At 43.0% G+C, this 19,557-nt stretch overlaps 1 protein-coding gene across 1 annotated transcript; it reads right to left on the bottom strand.

The window, feature by feature from the left end:
- Nucleotides 1-514: 514 nt before the first annotated feature.
- LOC147332121 (transcription factor SOX-10-like) lies at nt 515-8,932 on the bottom strand. Its single transcript, XM_086288533.1, has 4 exons — nt 8,797-8,932; nt 5,878-6,703; nt 3,547-3,707; nt 515-3,307 (listed from the first exon to the last, which is right to left on the bottom strand). The coding sequence occupies exons 2-4, from the start codon at nt 6,312-6,314 to the stop codon at nt 2,511-2,513; spliced, it is 1,395 nt and encodes a 464-aa protein (XP_086144659.1). The 5' UTR covers nt 6,315-6,703; nt 8,797-8,932; the 3' UTR covers nt 515-2,510.
- Nucleotides 8,933-19,557: the final 10,625 nt, after the last annotated feature.

Here is a 19,557-nt window from a genome sequence, read left to right as displayed (position 1 = left end):
CTCCTCCCCCTAGATCCCTTTCAATGGCCCTCTTTGTCTTTGCAAAGTATCACACAGCCGATTAAAAAGAGGGAATTAAAAGTCAGGCTTAACCCACAACACGCACACACATACACACACAATATAAGGAACCTGAAATATGCATGCATAACCAACCCTGCCCCCCGAGGCTGCATTACTTTAAGTTTATGTAAAGGAAGGTAGCTGCATCACAGTCTCATTCATCGCCCTCCACATGCACGTCACTATCAGCCGTGTCCAGCTTACCTCTACCAGTGGCCAGATTGAGCATCAGCCAGCCAAAGTGAATTATCCAGTAGCTGAAGAGATTATGTTGGGAATGTGAGCAGCATGGGCTGAGTCATTAGATGCCCCAAAGACGTGAGCTTTTGTTTGTTTTTTTTCCACTGCAGTTTGTAGCCAGAAGAGAAGAGTTTTTGTGGTCTTCACAACCAAAAGGAACCTTTTTTCATCATTTGTAGTATTTATGACTTTTCAAGAGGCAAGCTTGTATTCAAGCAGAAATAACAAAGCTTTATTTCACGTCAGAATACAAAGTCATCATCATCATCATCGTGTTCAGGCTTTCACACCTGCTGTTATTCAGACGCAGTTACACAAGAAATGTGAAATGCTCAAATGAGAAATTGAGAGAAAGGATGTGCACGCAAACATGAAACCAAATCATAAATAAATGTGGAATTAAAAACATTACCCATAGCTCACACACACATATATAGTAGCAATGAGAATGTAAGCTTAACTCTTATGCTGGAGGTAATTGGTTAAAGTAAAACTGACTTTGAGCTCTGCCTGAGCTGTGGTGCATGCATATGGTCCACATGTGTGCAGTACCGATATACATTACGTATAAAACAAAGAAATTCAGTTTAGCTCTTTTGCAGATATAGGTTAAGATATTTAAAATGCAGATATATTTGAGAAGCAGTGAAGAAGAATGCGGGATGTAGGGAAGAGAAATAACAGGTATAACGTGTAAATAAAGATGGTAAGTAATCATCAAAAGGTAAGTACTGATACAAAAGCTGTTAGTAGTAAAGTCATAATAAGGACAAGGCACATTTTCTATTTGACATCAGGCTGCGTTAAAACATTCAGTGCCTGGAAATTGTTTCTCAGTGTTGGCATTATTTACAATGTAACTTTTTAAACTATAATCAAAAGATCATTTTGTCTCACACTCAACCAAAAAAAAAACAACAGACAAAGGCAGTGCTGTAGACTTTCAGTGGATAACAATGGCAAAAAGTCATTTTAAACAGTACAGTAAACACAGCACGTTGTTAAAACAACAAGTACGTTTCTGTTAAGGATTTTGTCATGAAACACTGAGTGATAATGGATTATCAGCAGATGAATAGAACTGCCTTTCATCGTGAGTCAGTGCCTTTGTGCTACAAACTTAAAGGAAGTTTTTGACACGATTGCATTTTGAATTGAGTCAAAGCTAAGAAAAAAAACAAAAAAACAAAACACTAATTGGCCACAAAATGTAAGGTAGCTTTGAATGTTATGTTGGGAGAAACTTTCTTTTAAAAGAACAGTTTCTTCTTTATAAAAAGTACAGGTTTTGGTCTCAAAACTTTGGTCATGTTTGTGTGTATCGACATAAGTACATTTGCAACTTCAAGTACACCCAATAAGCTAAATATACACTTCAGTTAACAAAAGCACAGCATGGATTTATGGCATTTTTTCCCCTCCGTGCCCATTTGTCGAGTGTACAAAGGCATTTTAAGTGAACACAGCATAAACAAATTGAATTCAAAAAGGGACGACTGTGGCTCTGAGAGGACAGTATGTCATGAGTATTTGTTGTGTTGACTTTCGAAAGGAATACAAGGCTAACGTTTGTTTGACAAAAGGTCAGTCAAGCCTGAGAAGTGAAAGGCCGGCAAATAGTTTGGCACTCCGTTCTCCTGGCGTTAAAACAAACATCTCGGGTAAAATGAATTTGTCTCCTTTGTCGCGCTCACAGATCGAAGTCTTGCTTTTTTCTCGCTGTGTCCCTGTCACCTCTGACCCCTCCGTTTGCCCGTGGCGTTGTGGACTGCTGCGATACACGATGACAAGTACGTGATCTCATACCACCCATGAACACAGCCAGAAGTGCCAAAGGCTTTGCTGTGGTGCTGCTGGTGGCGTTGGGTGGGTGATTTTTATTTTATTTTACTTATTTGCATTATCGATGTATTGAACTCTGACTCCTCCACCGAGTGCCGCAAATGATCGACCGCTCCTCAAAAGCACCACGCTCCAAGCTCATCCTCAGGCTGTGACAGCATGTTTTCATCTGGGCAAGAGCAGAATGGTGTTTCCCCCCTTCTGCCTCCCCAGACGCATCCCCCAGTGCCTGCCCACTCCCCCCAGACCAGATCTCGTTCGACTCTGACACCACCAGCGCGACTCTTGCTGCTGCTGCTGTCTCTGCTCCTCTGGTCTGACGTTGGGGCTGAACCTGCACCGGCACGCTCTGGTCTCGTTATCTGTCATGGCCGCGACAGCGTTGTGTAGACAGGCTGTTCCCAGTGTGTGGGGCTGTGCGACTGCGATACGCTGGCTGAGTCAGTGATGGCAGTGTACAAAGGCCTCTGGGAAGGCCCCATGTAAGAAAAGGCGGAGTACAACCCCGGAGCCTGGCTCGAATGGGCGTAGTATGACCCCGAGCCCTGGTGGTCGGCGTATTCTGCAAACTGAGCTCTTGAGGCCAACGAGGGGAAGGCAGAGCTGTAGTGAGGAAGGCTGAGGGGGGTGTAAGTGACGTGGGAACCTGCTGAAGCTGCTTCCACAAAGTGACCCGCAGCACCTCCGGCCTCACTCTTAATCTGGGCTTTGGAGGGATCTGAGCTCAGAGGGGAGCCATGGTGTTGCTGTGGCGGCTGCTGCTGCTGCTTGGAGAGCCAGGCTGCTGAGTGTCCACTGGCCGCTGCCAGAGCTGAGGAGATCCCATAGGCGTACGGAGAGGCCGGAGTAGCTGTTGTGGTTCCTGCAGCCCCCGCACTCGGCCCAACCCCTGGGTGCCCATTAGGGGGAAGGTACTGATCAAACTCATTGACATCAAACGGCTCCATATTAGCCATTACCTCATGACTCATCTCACCAATGTCCACGTTACCAAAGTCGATATGAGGTTTCCCAGACCCCGCAGCACCTGAGCTTCCTTCCGCTCCCATTGTACCACGAGAAGTCCCGTTCCCGGCTCCCTCCCTCTTACCATCTCCTGCCTTTGCAGACTGAGGCTCGGTCTTGGGAGTAGTGGGAGGTGTTGGAGGACTGTGGCTCTGACCTGTGGCAAAAGAGAAAGCAGTTACAGCTCGTTTGCCCTGCAGATTCACAGACAATTACCTAAGCGTGTGTCATCATGTTCAGTGGACTCAGGCATAACAGTGGAGTAGCGGGCGGGAGCCGGCAGCCCACCTACAGCATAAGGGTGATGCCCATTTGCCAGAGGGGACCCGGCTCCCCCACTGTAGGCCACTTCCAGGTGGGTGCCTTTGTAGTGGTACTGGCTGTAGATGACCTCACCCTCCAAATGGCCTTCAGCCTCGCTTCCTGACCCAGAACCAATCTTCCCATTCTTGCGGCGTCGCGGCTGATACTTGTAGTCAGGGTAGTCCTTTTTGTGCTGCTTCCTCAGCCTCTCTGCCTCCTCAATGAAGGGTCGCTTGTCACTGTCATTAAGAAGCCTCAGGGGGGGAAAAATGGTAAATTTGATCGTTTAAGTTACGAAGATCCATAGTCACTTTTTTTCCTGTTGAATACAGTACATATTCTACAGGATGGTGCAAAAAGACCATAGAATAAAAAAGAATAAACCTTTATGACTGGCAGTGATTTGCAAATGATTAAAACCTTAGATTTATTTGAAATGTGTAGAAAGACAGTATGATAAATGCTGAAAGGGTAAAATATTTGGATTTTGAAGAATACGCTCATTTTGAATGAGCCAGCAACAGAAATAATTTACTGGTTTGCTTTGTTACCTCATCTTTGATTTAAGCACTTCACACTCCCGTGAAGCTGGATGACCGAGCACCTCAGAGAACACACCTCATCTCTGACCAACACTTTGTAAGAATTAGAAACCGAGGAGACTGATTGTTCCAGTTTTGGAACCTGAATGTTTTCCAATTCTTCCTTGGTGTAGGATTTCAGATGCTGAAGAGTTTCGGGGCTTTTTTTCTTTCTTTCTTTTTTTTGTTTGTTTTCCATTTCAATTTCATAACGAGATAAATCTGGATTTCTGAACCTTAAATCAGTTCATGTTTCACTGTGAACTGATTTAAGGTTGATTAAGAGTTAAAGGAATGAATTTGATCCCAGAGTAGGAAGAAGTGATTCCAAAAGCCTCTCTTTACTCCTCTGAAATGCTCTTTAACACCCAATAATGTTACCACTTTCTGTCTTATAAAAACATTAACAATACTTTTTTGTTTTTTGTTTGTTTGGGTTTTTGGTTTCCTTTTTTTGGGGGGGGGGGGGGGGGGGGGGGGGGCATGTTGTCTGTCCCCTATCTTCAGTTATGTGTTTAAATAATTGCTAATCCTTCATATCATATTTCTATCAACCCTGCCAGGATGACATATTTTCCTTTGTTAGCAGCAATAGTTTCATTTGCTACATCTCCACAGCTGCATCTAATGTCACTCCTGCCAGCGGCTTCTGACTGCCAAACTCTAATGAAATGATACAGCCCAAAGTTGCATCCTGTCTGCAACATGGGACTGAGCTCCTACTATTACACCCCTGACAGGAGTGGCATGAGAAAACCCTGACCCTCCTCAGCCTCCCTGTTCATCGTGTTTGTGGGTCAATTAACTACTACTGACTGAGCCCAAGGTCAAGTCTTTATCAAATTAATATGATCCCTGCAAGGTAATGCATTTAACCTTTTCTGTCCTTCTTGGTAAGAAATAATGAGCAATCTGAAGAAGTCAGCAACCAAGAAGGAAAGACTCTCCAGTGCCTGCCTGACAGAAGGTTGAAATGAAAGAAGTGCAGGTTTTCTGTAAGCAAATGAAGCAATGAAAGACTCAGAATATTAGGGAACTGTAAGTTTATTAACTATAAAAAAGGCTAGATCATTCTTCTTCTTAAACTTTGAATGTACTTTAAATGAACTTTGCCAGGGGGGAACTCCTTCCAGCTAATGTTTCCCAGGAATTAAAACAGTGAATTGAATTAGCCAGGATTCAGAAACATGTGACCAGGGCGCACTCACTGCACCAAAAAACAAGAGCTGCTCAACTGGTGAACTGTGGCCTAAAGCGGGAAAGAAGACTGAGCTGCCTCCTAATAGTCTAAAAATACTTCTTTTTTTTTTTCAGGAAACATATCACAGATAATATCACGTGTAAAACAGAGCGAGGCATTTTTTTCAAACACGTTATAACTGTGTTGGTTTTCATCGACTTTAAGAACATTAAGTGGAGGGTGTGCACTAAATCACACGAGTCAAAGTGGTGAATATACAGTGGCCTCTCTGTGAGCCTGCAGAAGCTGAAATAGAAACGTGTGTTTGATGTGTTTGAGCTGATATGTTTCGGTTTATTGAGATGATGCCTCTGTAACTATAACTAACGTGTGTGTGCGCGCGCGCGTGTGTTCATTTTTGATAAAAAGTCTTCAGTGTCTGATTCAATTATTCCTGGAGTAGCTACTTAAGCTGTGACCCTTGAGCGGTGGTGTTCATGTGGCTGTTTATTTTAATCTGTCAAAGCTTAATCGTCTCTTTCTTGTTTGGTGGAACGAGAATTCACCTAAATTTATTATTCAATTTACTGTGTGTGAGAGCCAGACGTTTTCGGGATTTTAAAGTGGGCCTTAAGACGGACTATAAGCAACCGGCCTGCTCACCTCCAGAGCTTCCCCAGGGTCTTGCTGAGCTCCGCGTTGTGCAGGTGCGGGTGTTGGTCGGCCAGTTTCCTCCGCGCCGCCTGCGCCCACACCATGAAGGCGTTCATTGGCCTCTTCACGTGCTGTTTGTTCTTGTTTCCGCTGCTTACGCGAACGGGCATGGGCACGAGGGTCCAGTCGTAGCACTTGAGCACCTGGCTCACAGCGTCGCGGATTCCCGCGGGGAAGCGGTCGTCCTCGTCGTCGGATTTGACGGAGGAGCAACCCGCCGACGCGTCGTCCAGCCCGACCAGCTGCGGCTGATGCTGCTGCCCGTGGAGAGGCGAGTCCCCAGCAACAGCGGCCCCGGAGGAATGACCCGGTGACAGGGAGCGGCTGTCGTCAGACATCCCTGGGCTGAGCTCAACCTCTGAAAAGCTCTGCTCCTCTCTGGACATCGTCCTTCACACAAGCCTCCAGGCGCGCAGAGGATGTAAAAAGCTGTTCTTAAATGCTCAGCTCTACCTGTCTGGTTCTTGTTTCTGTGTAGCTCTGCAGTTTACGCACGGAGGGTCGGCTGTCTCTCTGGCCTCATCTAAGTTATAATATAAACTGCCAGTCTGTCTCTACTCTCAGCCTCCGTTGCAAAACTCTGTGAGGATTCCACATTAAAGTTCTTTCCATCCGTGTTGTTGGTATCATAGGCGGCTCGATGCGCACCTTGGACCCCAGTTTACCTGCTATTGCGCAACTCTCTCCGCCAAACTCACCCGCTCTTACTTCCCTCCTGACTACACCTTCCTTCTCTCCTCCGTTTATCCCGCGATCGAGATCCAACAGCGAGGACCTGAAACAGCAGAGGGATGAGGAGCATCAGCTTAATAAATCAGAGGTAGAGCGGCAGCGGATTTGGGTACGGTTGGCCACGATTTAGCAAAACTTTCTGTTCTTTTCGAATCCAGCATTAAGATGCTAAACGTCCTGAATCTGAAAGCATTAACCCCACATAAATACTCAACACGATATCACGATATGTGAAACCATGCCTATATGTGTATATTTGTGGCCCTCTATAGCGCACATCCCCCCTGCAGGTCCGGGCCTCGGCTCCCAAAACAAGCTACTGTTTTACAGTTATTGCAAGCTCCCCGGAGAAAATGTGTTGGAATGATAGGAGACCACAGCAGCACAAAAGTCGGATTTATACCGCGTGGTTCTTGAATAAATACATCATGCCGCTGGAAACATAACCCCCCCCCCCCCCCCCCCCTTGTGTGTGTGTGTGTGTGTGTGTGTGTGTGTGTGTGTGTGTATGGGAACTCCTGTAAATTAGCTTGTTAAACAGGGGCAGGTTTAAAGTTGTCCTCGTTTTGTCCATTAAATCAACAGCCTGTCTGGAAGTTTGCGTCCTAAACTTCATGGAAAAGAGCAACACGCAGTCCGATTATTTGTTTTCTATTTAGAAAATCGCTCTGGTCGTTTTTGTTTTTTTTAAAGGTTGGCCTCTCAACGCCCCGCTTCCCTCATATTTCTTTTTTAATACGTTTACAGTTTTTTGTAATCATGCAGCACACTACATGTCCGAATCAATGTTCTGCATTTCCTGGCGGTTCGTTTGCTGTGCGCAATTATAATTAATTAACCAAATCTATAATTTTACAAACGGCACAGGAGTTCAAATTACATTTGTGAGCGCTGTGACTCTAAATACATGTTTCCAACACCAGCTTTTAATTAGCCTAACATCTAATTGGATGTTAGGAATTGTATTCGTTTCCAACAGAGCGGCTGGTGCAGCTTCCCCATCTGTCCGAAGCGTATTTTGATGCTCTGTTGCCACCTGGTCTGCAAGGGCACGTCGCGGGCTGTCATCACATCTCTAAAGGTCTGTGTGCGTAAACTGTTGAGGAAAGCGCATTTACGCGCGCGTCTCTTGTGTTTGTAGTACATGCTGCTTGTTTCATTCTTACGAAACAACGAACACCATCGGTGCCTTTTCGTTGTTTCTTAAGAATGAAACAAGCAGCGTCACCTGACCGGGCGGGGATCATTTGCTTTCGCCACCGAGCAATTGGTTAAGTATGTTTTTTCTTTAGCAGATCAAACCAAGATCAAATCAGTGGAAAAGCCAATAAAAAAATCAACTGGACCCATCTACCGATGTGCAGCAGAACAACAGATATCGCTGAATTTATTTGATAACAGCTTAACTGCGTTCGACCCACCCTTTAGATAACGCGTGTTATTACATTACTGAGGATATTTACTGTGGGCTACCCACTGAACTAACACTCAACACCCGACTTGCCAGAAATCTGGCTTTCATTTGGTTTTGAAAAAAAGGGCCTGTTGTTCATAATCTAAAGATTAAGTGTCTGCCAGATACCGAAATATAACTCGATTAAATATGGGGGATAATCGGACTTTTTAATACGTGTGTAAAAGTGTAGAGTCATAAATCGCCTTTAGTTCTGGCAGTCTCCTTTGTTGCGCTTGTTGTGCACTTTTCTTTAATTAATGATGAAATCCTGAAGAAAATAAAGGGGGAAAACACTTGAAAACCAAATAAATTATGACGATCGGCACATGAAACTTTAACCACAACACAAATCGGCTGGAAAACTTCGCAGCACTTGTTGAAAAGAGGAGAGGTGATATTACTGTAGCCCTACAACATCGTTAACTTTTGGCAGCAGGACTATTCTCACATGGTTTAACAGAATCATTGTGGTGGCTAAAATAACAAACAAAAAACAACAAAAAAAAAAAAACCAAAAAAACCCCCACCATAAATAACTAAACAATGATCCATGTTTATGAAAGGTAAGAGTGCATGATAAGTCTGAGTTTCGGACTCTGACGAAAATAAATAATCAAACGGCAGAGTGAGAGCAGCAGCAGCTGTAGAGAGGAAAGAGTTGGAAATGCTAAGCGCCTTACTTCAGTAATGAGGAAAAGGAGGTCGTCGGTTTAGCACGAGAATCCGTGAGTTCCCGTCCGAGTTTCCAAAGTGACGCTCGCTCCCCAGCCCCCTCGCTCGCGCCGCCCGAGTATGAATGCTTGCTCTGTGTGTCTGTACCAGGGCTTAAAGAGCTCCTTGTACGCGCCCGAGAGAAAAAAATGAAAAAGATGCGGAGGAGAGATCTTAAAGGACCAGCGCACATATACGGGCGCAGACTCTGAGCTCTCTGATTGGCCGGGGACTCTCTCTCTCTCTCTAGCTCCTTAACATCCTCTCCCTCTATCTGTCTATCTATCCAGACCCATCGCACCATTTGTATTTTTTTATTACGTTAAACAGAGTAATTGGGTACATGAGCACCCATTTCTAATTATTTTACTTTGGGAGATGCATAGTTTCATCACACCAATAATGATAAGACGATAAAGGTGAAATTGGGCTATCTGTGTTTGGGTATTAATTTTGGCAGGGAAACCAGCTTTATTATTATTATTATTATTATTATTATTATTATTATTATTATTATTATTATCTAAAAAAGAATCTTTAATTTACTGTCTGAAACATCTACATTGAAGCCTCAATCCTGTACATTGCTTTTTTCGGGGAAAAGGAGTGAGAGAAAATTTCCTCCTTTATATAACACAGTGGCTATGGAGAAGGGGTTTTTCATTTCAGAACATGCTCACAGACAGCACTGACAGATCCGAGTCCGGATTATTTACTAAGAGAAGAAATGGGCGTCAGTCTTGGCCTTGTGAGCAGAAAGAGACCCGGTACTTAAACGCGCTCTGCGACGCAGGCCTCAAATAAGTTTGGAAATGGCAGGTTTTACGCACCAGTTGCGCACTTGGTTTAGAAAGAAAGAAATATAGCAATATTCTCTGACTTTTACTTCAACGCATAGGGAGCTTACGTTTACAAACACAAATTAACCCACAACACAATCAGGCATGTCTTATGAAACGGATATAAAATGGGCACCTTTTTGGCCTAGTATAAAACGATCCAAACCGCTTAACGTGTTTAATTTTAGCCAGATTGAGTCACAGGTGTTAGCGCCAATTTCAGAGCTCGTGCAGTTTGTGCTGCATCTCGTGTGGATTTCATAATTGCATCAGCGCCTCTAACTGAGAGAGAGCGCGCGTTTCAAACCAAACAGTGCTGGTAAGCAGAAAGGAGAGACGGCGAGGGGACGTAACTGGCCGCACGGATACAACCACCAGCGCTGTTCCTCGCAACAATGACCCCTTGTATCCCCGCCATGCGACACACCGGCCCCCAGTCCAAAAATCACCACTTTTTTTCATTATCCATGAATGCTGACTGTGATAAGGGAATCCTAACCACGAGTGAATCTCTGTGTTGCCTCTTTCATTCCCCCGGTTCCCCTCCTTTCTTTGCTCCCTTTGTTTTCTTCTTCTTCTTCTTTTTTTCTATCTCAGGTGAATTGTAATCATGTGATCAAAACGAGCACCCTCTTCTCCCTTAAATTAAAAAAAAAGAACTGTGGGACAAAAAGCAGTTCTGTGTCTATAAAAAAAAAGAAAAGAAAATTGTGGAAAACGCTTGTGTCTCCCCCATCTACCGCCACTCTTTGTCCGAGTCTCAGTCTGTGGCATATAAGGGAAAAAATGCTCCAGGAGCGCCGAGGACACAACCCGGGGAGCTGTGCTGGGACTTCCCGGCTCCTGAAGCTGTAAATCGAGGACCTGCGGAGAGAGACACTCCGGGATTCCCCCCCCCTCCTGTGCAGCTGAGGATTTGCGGCCCGGCCTCGGGTTGACGTGAGTGCTTTGGCTTGTGTTTGTGAAATGATGCTAATGGGGGCGAAGAACCCCAAAATATAGCCCCTTTCTCTACAAGAGCTAAATACTTCTGTGTGAGACCATAAACGTCAATTTATGTAATTTCTGGAAGAGAGATGGTTGTGAAAATGCGCTGGTTTCTGAAATTTGCGTCATTTTTTTAATGTTTGAACCACAATTTTGATTCTGAAGCAATAAAGAACAAAAGGCAGCTACATAATTTTGATATACAAATTTTTTAAGAACTATTTTGTGTTGGCGTCTTTCTGGGAAAAGATGAGATTAGTTTTTATTTTCTCGTACGAAAATGTTGCCCTTCCAGCGCTTCGGATAGCCTGGTGATGGATGGCTTGACATTATGCGCACTTCGTTTAGAGAGAAATTCAATTAAGCAAAGAAATAGATTAAGCATTCAGAAAAACAAGACATTCATTGTGCGATACACATATGCACCGAGTCTTTCTAAACAGACTGCCTTGGGAGAGCTCATTGTGGCTTTTTCATAACCATCATGAATTCTTCTCTTACATGTATTTACTGTCCAAGGCTTCGTCTTGGAGACGGTTAACATTTTCTTATTGGAAAACGTCAAAGGTTAAATAATTAAAATAACATTTTAAAATGAAAGAATTATTTGTATCATAATAATTGTAATACTTTATTTGTATTATTTAAATTGTTTTCGTAAGTAATATATTTTATTAAAGTAGTTAAAAAGTAAGTCATATTAGATTTAAAAACTTTATTAGGGCAATTTTTGCTGAATAACATCCTGAAATCTGTTAGAAAAATATTTTAAAAGCTTTGTAGTGAACTGAAACGATCCCCTATATAATGTCGAGATTCTTACACCGAAAACGCCACAGTGGAAACACTGTTGTTTCTGGAATGTACATTTCATGATGGCTCATCTTTTATTCTTATTCTTAGGGATGTCGTTTTACTGCATTTTAGCAGTTTCTTGTACTTTCCTGCACTGAAGCAGTCAGTGGGCGATTCATATTTCCCAACATGAATGTATACCCAAACAGGCCCAAATGATAAAAGTCCTTTTGTCATGTGAAGATGTTTTTCGAAGTCAAACTTGGAGATACAAACACATGAAAACATCTCTTAGGATGACAGCTAAAGGTCGGCAGTTAGTGGGTTGGCAGTGTCAAAAGAGAAGTCTCGGTGCAGTCCTGTGACCATGGCAGTGTGTGTGTGTGTGTGTGTGTGTGTGTGTGTGTGTGTGTGTGTGTGTGTGTGTGTGTGTGTGTGTGTGTGTGTGTGTGTGTGTGTTGGTCAGACACCATCAGAGCCGCAGGGTCATGCTATCCTCTCACAGCCGACCATCGTCTCTAAGACTCAACTTGGCTTTGTACAGCGGTGTTAAACATACTTTAGAGGACAAAGCAAATGATAAATGGAAAAAATACATTTAATTTAGAATTTTTAAAGTAGTAGGAACTAAATTATTAAGCATTGTTATCACACAGAGATATTTCATATCATGCTGTGTCTCGTCTTTAGTGTCAGGTTATTTCTATATGTCTATAACCTAGTATATCACTACGCAGAAATAGCACAAAAGTTAAAATATATAAGGTTTTAAAAATTATATGAAGACACATTCAAACCTTCAGAATCGTCTATATTTCTGCAGTTTTTCATTTCGCAATCAATGAGGTCAATAAAATGTAAAATAATATTAAAGAGACTAATGCTGTCAGTCTAATCATCTGTTTTTTTAAATTATTAAATTCGAAATGAAAATACATTTTGGTGTAACGTTAAAGCTCTCGTTCAAAAACATATCAGGAGAGCAAATACACAATTATACACATTATTATCATATATACAAAAATGACACAATAATCATAGTTCATGCTTAAATATCAATGTTGTGATGACAACCCCACTGAATGAATATGACATAAAACATCCTAAAAGTCATTAAATGTTGATACAAATGAAACTAAAATTTAAATCAAGACAGATTTACTTACATTTAGAGGTTCACAGGGATATCAAATGTTAGATCATTTTCTTTAATAAATAAGTTCACCATATCTATTTTGGGAGTTGTGTGAACTGAACTGACTTTGCACCAGGCTATTTGCACCAGTTAATAAAGGCTTTATTAGCTGTATTAAGGTAGTCAACTAAATCACAAAGATTACATATTTAACATATTTAAATATGTATTTAAATAAATTTTTTGTATTTTTTCGTATTTAAATAGATATTTAAAAATCTTTTTTCATGCATGTTACTTGGTGCACTTTACCTTTATCTAAAACTATATTACTGTTTCTTTTGTTTTCTAAAAGGCTCATTTAAACAAAAAACAATGCAAAAAATCTGGTTGTTTAGATTTATTTAACATGTCCTGAGGTCTCTGAAAGATGTTACAGCCACTGTTGGAGAAGAGTAACACACTCAGTAAGTCTCCAGGTCTCAGATGCTGAGAACGTTACCTAACCCTAATCACGTTTTCTCTTTATTTTGTGCACCTGTGCAGCAAACGGCAGGTGTTTCAGTGTCCCCCTGTTGAAGTAGGTCAGTGAACCTTGCAGAAGGATCCGGTGCAAAGTTAATAGTGCAGTTATTAAGTCATTACAAATGTAATCAACTCGTTTTTTTTTTCATATATTTTTTGACAAATTCACTCAAGTCTGAGTAATAGAGAGTATAATACCAAGATACTGATGGATTCCTCTTTAATTCCCCTAAAGAGGTCAGGGTCCGGCAGACAGTGGCGCAGCTGGAATCGGTAAGGATTCAGAGGCTTTCCCAAGAACTTTGTGGGAGTTTATCCTGATTTCATTATCATTATTCATTCTGCACATTAGATCGTTTCTCCAAATTAAAACTAGCCTGTAGTAATCCCACATCACAGCCAAACACTGTAAATAATGGAACTTTTACAATTTATGTTTATTTTATAGGAGTGATGCATATCAGTTACATCCAATTTATACTATCAAGAGCTCTTCAAATAGATAATAAAAAATTATTTAATCTATCATTCTTCCTCGTGTTTTCCTTTCATCTATCATTCTTAAATTCCTGCAGCTGTGTTTCGTTTAAATCGTCTCCCTTTGGCCACCAGTGAATCCAATCTTTGTGCCTATACCACCAAAGCGCCTGTTCTCTCTACCAGTTTGTAAGGCTGGATGGGTTGGGGGGACTTTTACTGCAGCTGGGGAGTGAGGTGGGATGCTGTGTGAGTGTGTAATATGTGGGTACAATGTGTTTACATGAAAGTCTATGTGCTTAAAGTTTGTGTGTTTGTGTGTGTTGTTACCTAAATGAATAGGCCATTGTGTGTTCTGCTTCATCTCTCCACCGCCCGCAAAAAGGCAAGACTCTAGTTACTCCAATTGTGTGAGGGGGAACATCTAAAGGAAATTGATATATGGGGGTTGAGGTGGGGGGTGTGGGTCGAAATGCAGTGCTGGTGTTGGAGTGGGTGGGGGTAATGGGGTAAGGGCCCCAGGTGAGATGGAGAGAGGGACCGTTTAGTTATCTGTGGCTGTTCTTTGTTGGGATTCTTTAATCCTCATTCCACTTGTTTGTGAACCAGGACATATTTTAGATTTTCACTTGCAAAAGGCGAGTGGGATCGATGCAGTGGCAGGCCACCACACTGGTCCAAATTCCCACACCTAAATATTTTTTAGGCACAGTCGTGATCCAGCCACTCACTCCTTAAAGCGAGGTCAAACAAATGTAATTCAGCTGTCACATGACTCTCAGAGGGGAAATGTTGTGTTAACCGAGGCACAGAAAGAAACACTCTTCTTATCTGACAGAGTCAGGCTAATGGCGAGAAGCTGCTGTGCAGTAAACTGCACTGTGATGGCCAAACCCGTGGCCACACTCTAAAGTCGGTAACTTTTGTATTTTCATTCTTCATTTGAACATAGTAATACATTTTAGTTGCCAATAACTTCATTGATTGGTTTGGATACATTTGTTCTATTTGTAAGCGCGCACATTTAGTTTACTTATGTATTCATACTACTTCATTTCTTTGCTTTCTGACTAACCTTTGTCTTTTTATTTCTTACCTGCCATCATCACTGGGAGTTGCTGGACAAAAGATGGTAGCCAGGGTTTGAAACCATTAAATACAAAGGAAGATAATTGGACCACACCACCACTTCCTGCTGAAGGGGGAATGTGTGTTTTCTTTACTTTAAAAACAAAGTATTTGTATTTAATTAAATATTTGAGTTTAGGGTTTAATGGGGTTTTTGATTTTCTTCTTTAGTGGTTAGTTTATTAACAAACTAGATTGTACTGCATCGTTTGTGGTTTATGATTGTGTTTTGTTTGTTACCCCTCATGTGTCACAATGGTCTGATCAGCCATTATATATACCCTTGTATGTCATTTCATGTTTAGGTCAATTATGTACGTTTGGGCAGTCATTTGGTTTGTTAAGGTTGCAGTCTTTGCCTGAGTTCAGTTTTGTTTCTTTGACCTCTTTTATGAGCTCAACATTTATTAGTCTTGTAAATATAATTTTTGGGGGTTAAATAAATGGAAACTATATTTTCTAATAATTCCTGGGACTCCTCCTGTTTTTCAACTCGGTCCATCACATGTGGTGTCAGGAGTGGGATCCTTCAGTTGAGGAGACAGGATTTTTTTTTTTTTTGCATTTTTCTGCCCTTTTTCCTCCCCTGACAAACTTTTTGAGCCATGCAGAATGCTGTGCGCCCAAAGAGAGGAAATAAAATGGAGGCCAGAGAGGCCTTGCAGCAGCCAGAGAGGGAGAAGGAGATGGAAGAAGGAATTTCAGTTGTGGCTGGAGACACTGAAGGAGAGGATACCAGGGAGCCAACTCTCCTTGATATTGCTGGGATTCTTCAGGCTTTCATGGGACAACAGGAAGTTCGAGATAAAAAGCAGAGAGAGGATGCTATACTGCAAGAACAGCGTTTTAAGAGTTTGCAACACCAGTTTCGGCTTTTGCAAATGGAAGTGCAGGCCAGAACCACCCCACTTCCAGAGCCCACATCAACTGATCCAGAGTCTGTTGAAACTCCAGCTGATTATCAGACACAAGCAACATCTCAGCATGAGGGTTCTGGCTCAGCCTCCATATTAACAGGTCAGTCTGTGCATATTCATCATCCTAAACTGGAGAAACTAGCTGTTGAAGATGATGTTGAACATTTTCTGACCACTTTTGAGAGAATTGCAGCTGCTTGTCGTTGGCCAGAGTCAGACTGGATTTTTCACCTCATTCCTCTTCTCACTGGTAAGGCTCGAAGTGCCTATGTTAATATGGATGTGGACGATTCACTGCAATATGAGAAGGTAAAAGCTGCCATTTTGCAAAAATACGATATAAACCCAGAAACATACAGGCAAAGATTTCGCTGTCTTGAAGTTTTTGATGAGAGTCCCAAGGAACTGTATGCGAGACTGAAAGAACTTTATGAAAAATGGATTCAGCCGAAAAACAGAACTGTAAAAGAAGTTGGTGAAATTATTATCTTGGAGCAGTTTTTAAGAATGCTGTGTCCTGAGCTTCAGGTGTGGATTAAGGAGCATAATCCAAAATCTGCTGTAGAGGCCGCCATCCTGGCTGATGTGTTTGTAGCTGCCCGAAGTAAGAGTCAGCCATGGAGCAACAGTGCATGGAAGGCTGCCAGAGATTCACGTCGGTCGCAACCCCCTCAGCATCCTCAGAGGTCAGCGACGGGTGTGGGTAAGCCCTTTACAAGGGAAACGCAGCCTCTGAATACCTCGAAGCCAGGTAAAAGGCCACCAGTGTGCTACCTTTGTGGACAGGAAGGTCACACTAAGCCCATGTGTCCTAATAATCAAAGAAAATTATCTCAGATGTGTTTTGTGCCTCACCAGAATGTGGATATTAAATCTGAGAGAAAGCAGTCAAATAAAATCACCACAGTTAAGATTAATGGACAAGAAATTAATGCTTTAATAGACACTGGCAGCACACAGACTCTGGTACACAGGAAATATGTGTCAAAAGACTACACATGCCCCTCTGAAACCATATCAGTTTGCTGTATACATGGTGATGAAAGACCATACCCTACTGCTGATCTGTTTATTGAAGTGCAGGGGACACCCTATCTGTTAAAGGTTGGTGTAGCTGATAATCTGCCCTATCCTGTAGTTCTTGGGGAGGATCTGCCAGTCATCTATGATTTGTTGAGAGAAGTGCAAGAGTGCAATGTTGCTATAACAAGGGCTCAAACTAAAAATCAGGATGAGCATTATGCAACCCTCAGTGCTTTACCCTTCTTTGAGGCTGAACTAGAGACAGATCCCGGGAAGTCTCGGAAGCCACGCAGTCAAAGAAGACGTGAAAAATTTCAACACACTGTTGGAAAGACATCAGTTCAGGCTGCTCCAGATATGCCTTTAGGTTTTTCAGTACCTACGAACATCAGACAAATGCAGCAGGCTGATCCAACTTTGTCTGCCATGTTGCTGAGGGCTAAGGAAAAGGACTCTGTTGAATCTGACACAAATAAAGAGCTGTACATTCTGCAAGATGGCATTTTATACCACCAGCATGGCCAGGTTAAACAGTTAGTGGTCCCTAAAGTAGCCCGTGAAACAGTGCTTACTTTGGGGCACTCCATTCCCTGGGCTGGCCACCTGGGGAAGCATAAGACCACCGCTCGCATCAAGCGATACTTTTTCTGGCCTGGTTTACGCTCAGATGTTGCTATGTTTTGCAGGAGTTGTCCTCAATGTCAGAAGACTTCAATTAGAGTCCCCACCAAAGCACCACTCCAACCTCTCCCAATCATTGGTATACCATTTCAGCGTCTTGGCATGGACGTAGTTGGTCCTGTAGAAAAAAGTAAATCTGGAAATCGCTTTATGCTAGTCATTACAGACTATGCTACGAGGTATCCTGAAGTCTTTCCATTAAAAACTGTTAAAGCAAAAACTGTAGCTTCCTCATTGATTCAACTGTTCTCAAGGGTTGGATTCCCACAGGAGATTTTAACTGACCAGGGCACTAATTTTATGTCCACACTGTTGAAAGAGGTCTATAAGCTGTTAGGCATCAGGAGTATGCGGACAACCCCTTATCACCCACAGACAGATGGACTGACGGAGCGCTTCAACCAAACTCTCAAACAAATGCTCCGAAAGTTTGTCAATGATACAGGGTCTGATTGGGACCAGTGGCTGCCATACCTCCTTTTTGCCTACAGGAAAGTTCCTCAAGCCTCCACTGGCTTCTCCCCGTTTGAGCTTCTTTATGGCCATGAGGTGAGAGGCCCATTGACCCTGCTAAAGGACTCATGGGAGGGAGAGCAAGGTAAAGAGGAATCGGTCAATGTTATTTCATATGTCATTCATATGAGAGAAAAGCTTCAGCAGATGAGTGAACTGGCTCAGAGTCATATGGAAGCTGCTCAGAGGCAACAAAAGACTTTGTTTGATAAAAAAGCTCGCCACAGGAGTTTTGTCCCTGGCCAGAAGGTTTTGGTAATGTTGCCAACTTCTGACAGCAAGTTGCTGGCAAAGTGGCAGGGACCCTTTGAAGTACAGAAGAAACTTGGACCTACTACCTACAAAGTTTCTACACCAGGTCTCCAGCGAGGGAGTAGAGTGCTCCATGTTAACCTTCTTAAGGAATGGATTCCACGCACTGAGAATAAAACAGAGGGTTTGCTTATTCACAGCGTGGATGAGGAGGAAGAAGTTAATGACTACTTGCCTTCAGTAACAGTCTCTGTCCTGGACCTGAGCCATCTCACCAGTGAGCAACAGTCTCAGGTAACACCTCTGATTAATTCAGACATATTTCAAAAGTACCCAGGTCGCACGAGTCTGGTGGAGCATGACATTGTTTTAAAACCTGATGCAGCTGTGAAGCGTATGAGTTACAGGATACCGGAACGCTTCCTGGTGGAGTTAAAGGAGGAGGTGGACCTCATGCTGTCTCTTGGAATCATCCAACCTTCAACAAGTGAGTGGTGCAACCCTGTTGTGTTGGCTCCGAAAAAGGATAGCTCGATACGTTTTTGCATCGACTTCAGGTATCTCAATTCCATATCAAAATTTGACTCTTACCCGATGCCACGCATTGACGATCTCATTGAGCGTTTGAGGAAGGCAAAATATCTAACGACCATTGATCTCTCCAAGGGATACTGGCAAGTACCTCTCACTAAACTGTCTCAAGAGTTGACAGCATTCCGTACTCCGTGGGGATTGTTCGAGTTCAGTCTTACCATTTGGTCTGCATGGGGCCCCAGCAACATTTCAAAGGCTAATGGATAAGGTACTCTGTGGGCTCTCAGCATTCACCTGTGCGTACCTTGATGATGTTGTTGTTTTCAGTGGAACTTGGGAAGAGCATGTGGATCACCTAAGGATCGTGCTGGATTGGCTGTGTTCCGCAGGCCTTACCATCAATCCAGCAAAGTGTGCTCTTGCTAGGACTGAAGTCCAGTACCTCGGGTTTACTGTTGGAGGTGGGACAATTAAACCACAGGTTGACAAAATTAATGCAATTGCATCATGTCCTCTTCCACAAACCAGGAAACGGCTGCGATCCTTCCTCGGCATGGCTGCGTTCTACAACAGATTCATTCCCAACTTCTCAGCTAGAGCAGCCCCACTGACGGACAGGATTGGCTCAAGATGTCCCAATAAGATTCGGTGGACAGCTGAAGCTGTTGCAGCTTTCAAAGACCTTCGCCAGTCCCTGAGTAAGGACCCCGTTCTGCACTCACCAGATTTCACAAAAGACTTTACATTGCAGACAGATGCTTCTGAAAGGGGTTTGGGAGCAGTGCTTCTGCAGGGACCACCAGAGGATTGACATCCTGTCGCCTACATCAGCCGTAAGCTGCTACCAAGGGAGAGCCGCTACGCAACGGTTGAGAAGGAAACCTTGGCCATTAAATGGGCACTTGACTCTTTCAAGTATTATTT

Source organism: Aulonocara sp. 'chitande type north' Nkhata Bay, linkage group LG4, assembly GCF_057382095.1.
Source record: "Aulonocara sp. 'chitande type north' Nkhata Bay isolate Kocher_YH1m ecotype deep benthic linkage group LG4, A_spYH_male_GT1.1, whole genome shotgun sequence".
NCBI classification, from domain to species: Eukaryota; Metazoa; Chordata; class Actinopteri; order Cichliformes; family Cichlidae; genus Aulonocara; species Aulonocara sp. 'chitande type north' Nkhata Bay.
Note: the sequence above shows the minus strand (reverse complement) of the source record. Positions and strands in the feature narration are given on the sequence as shown.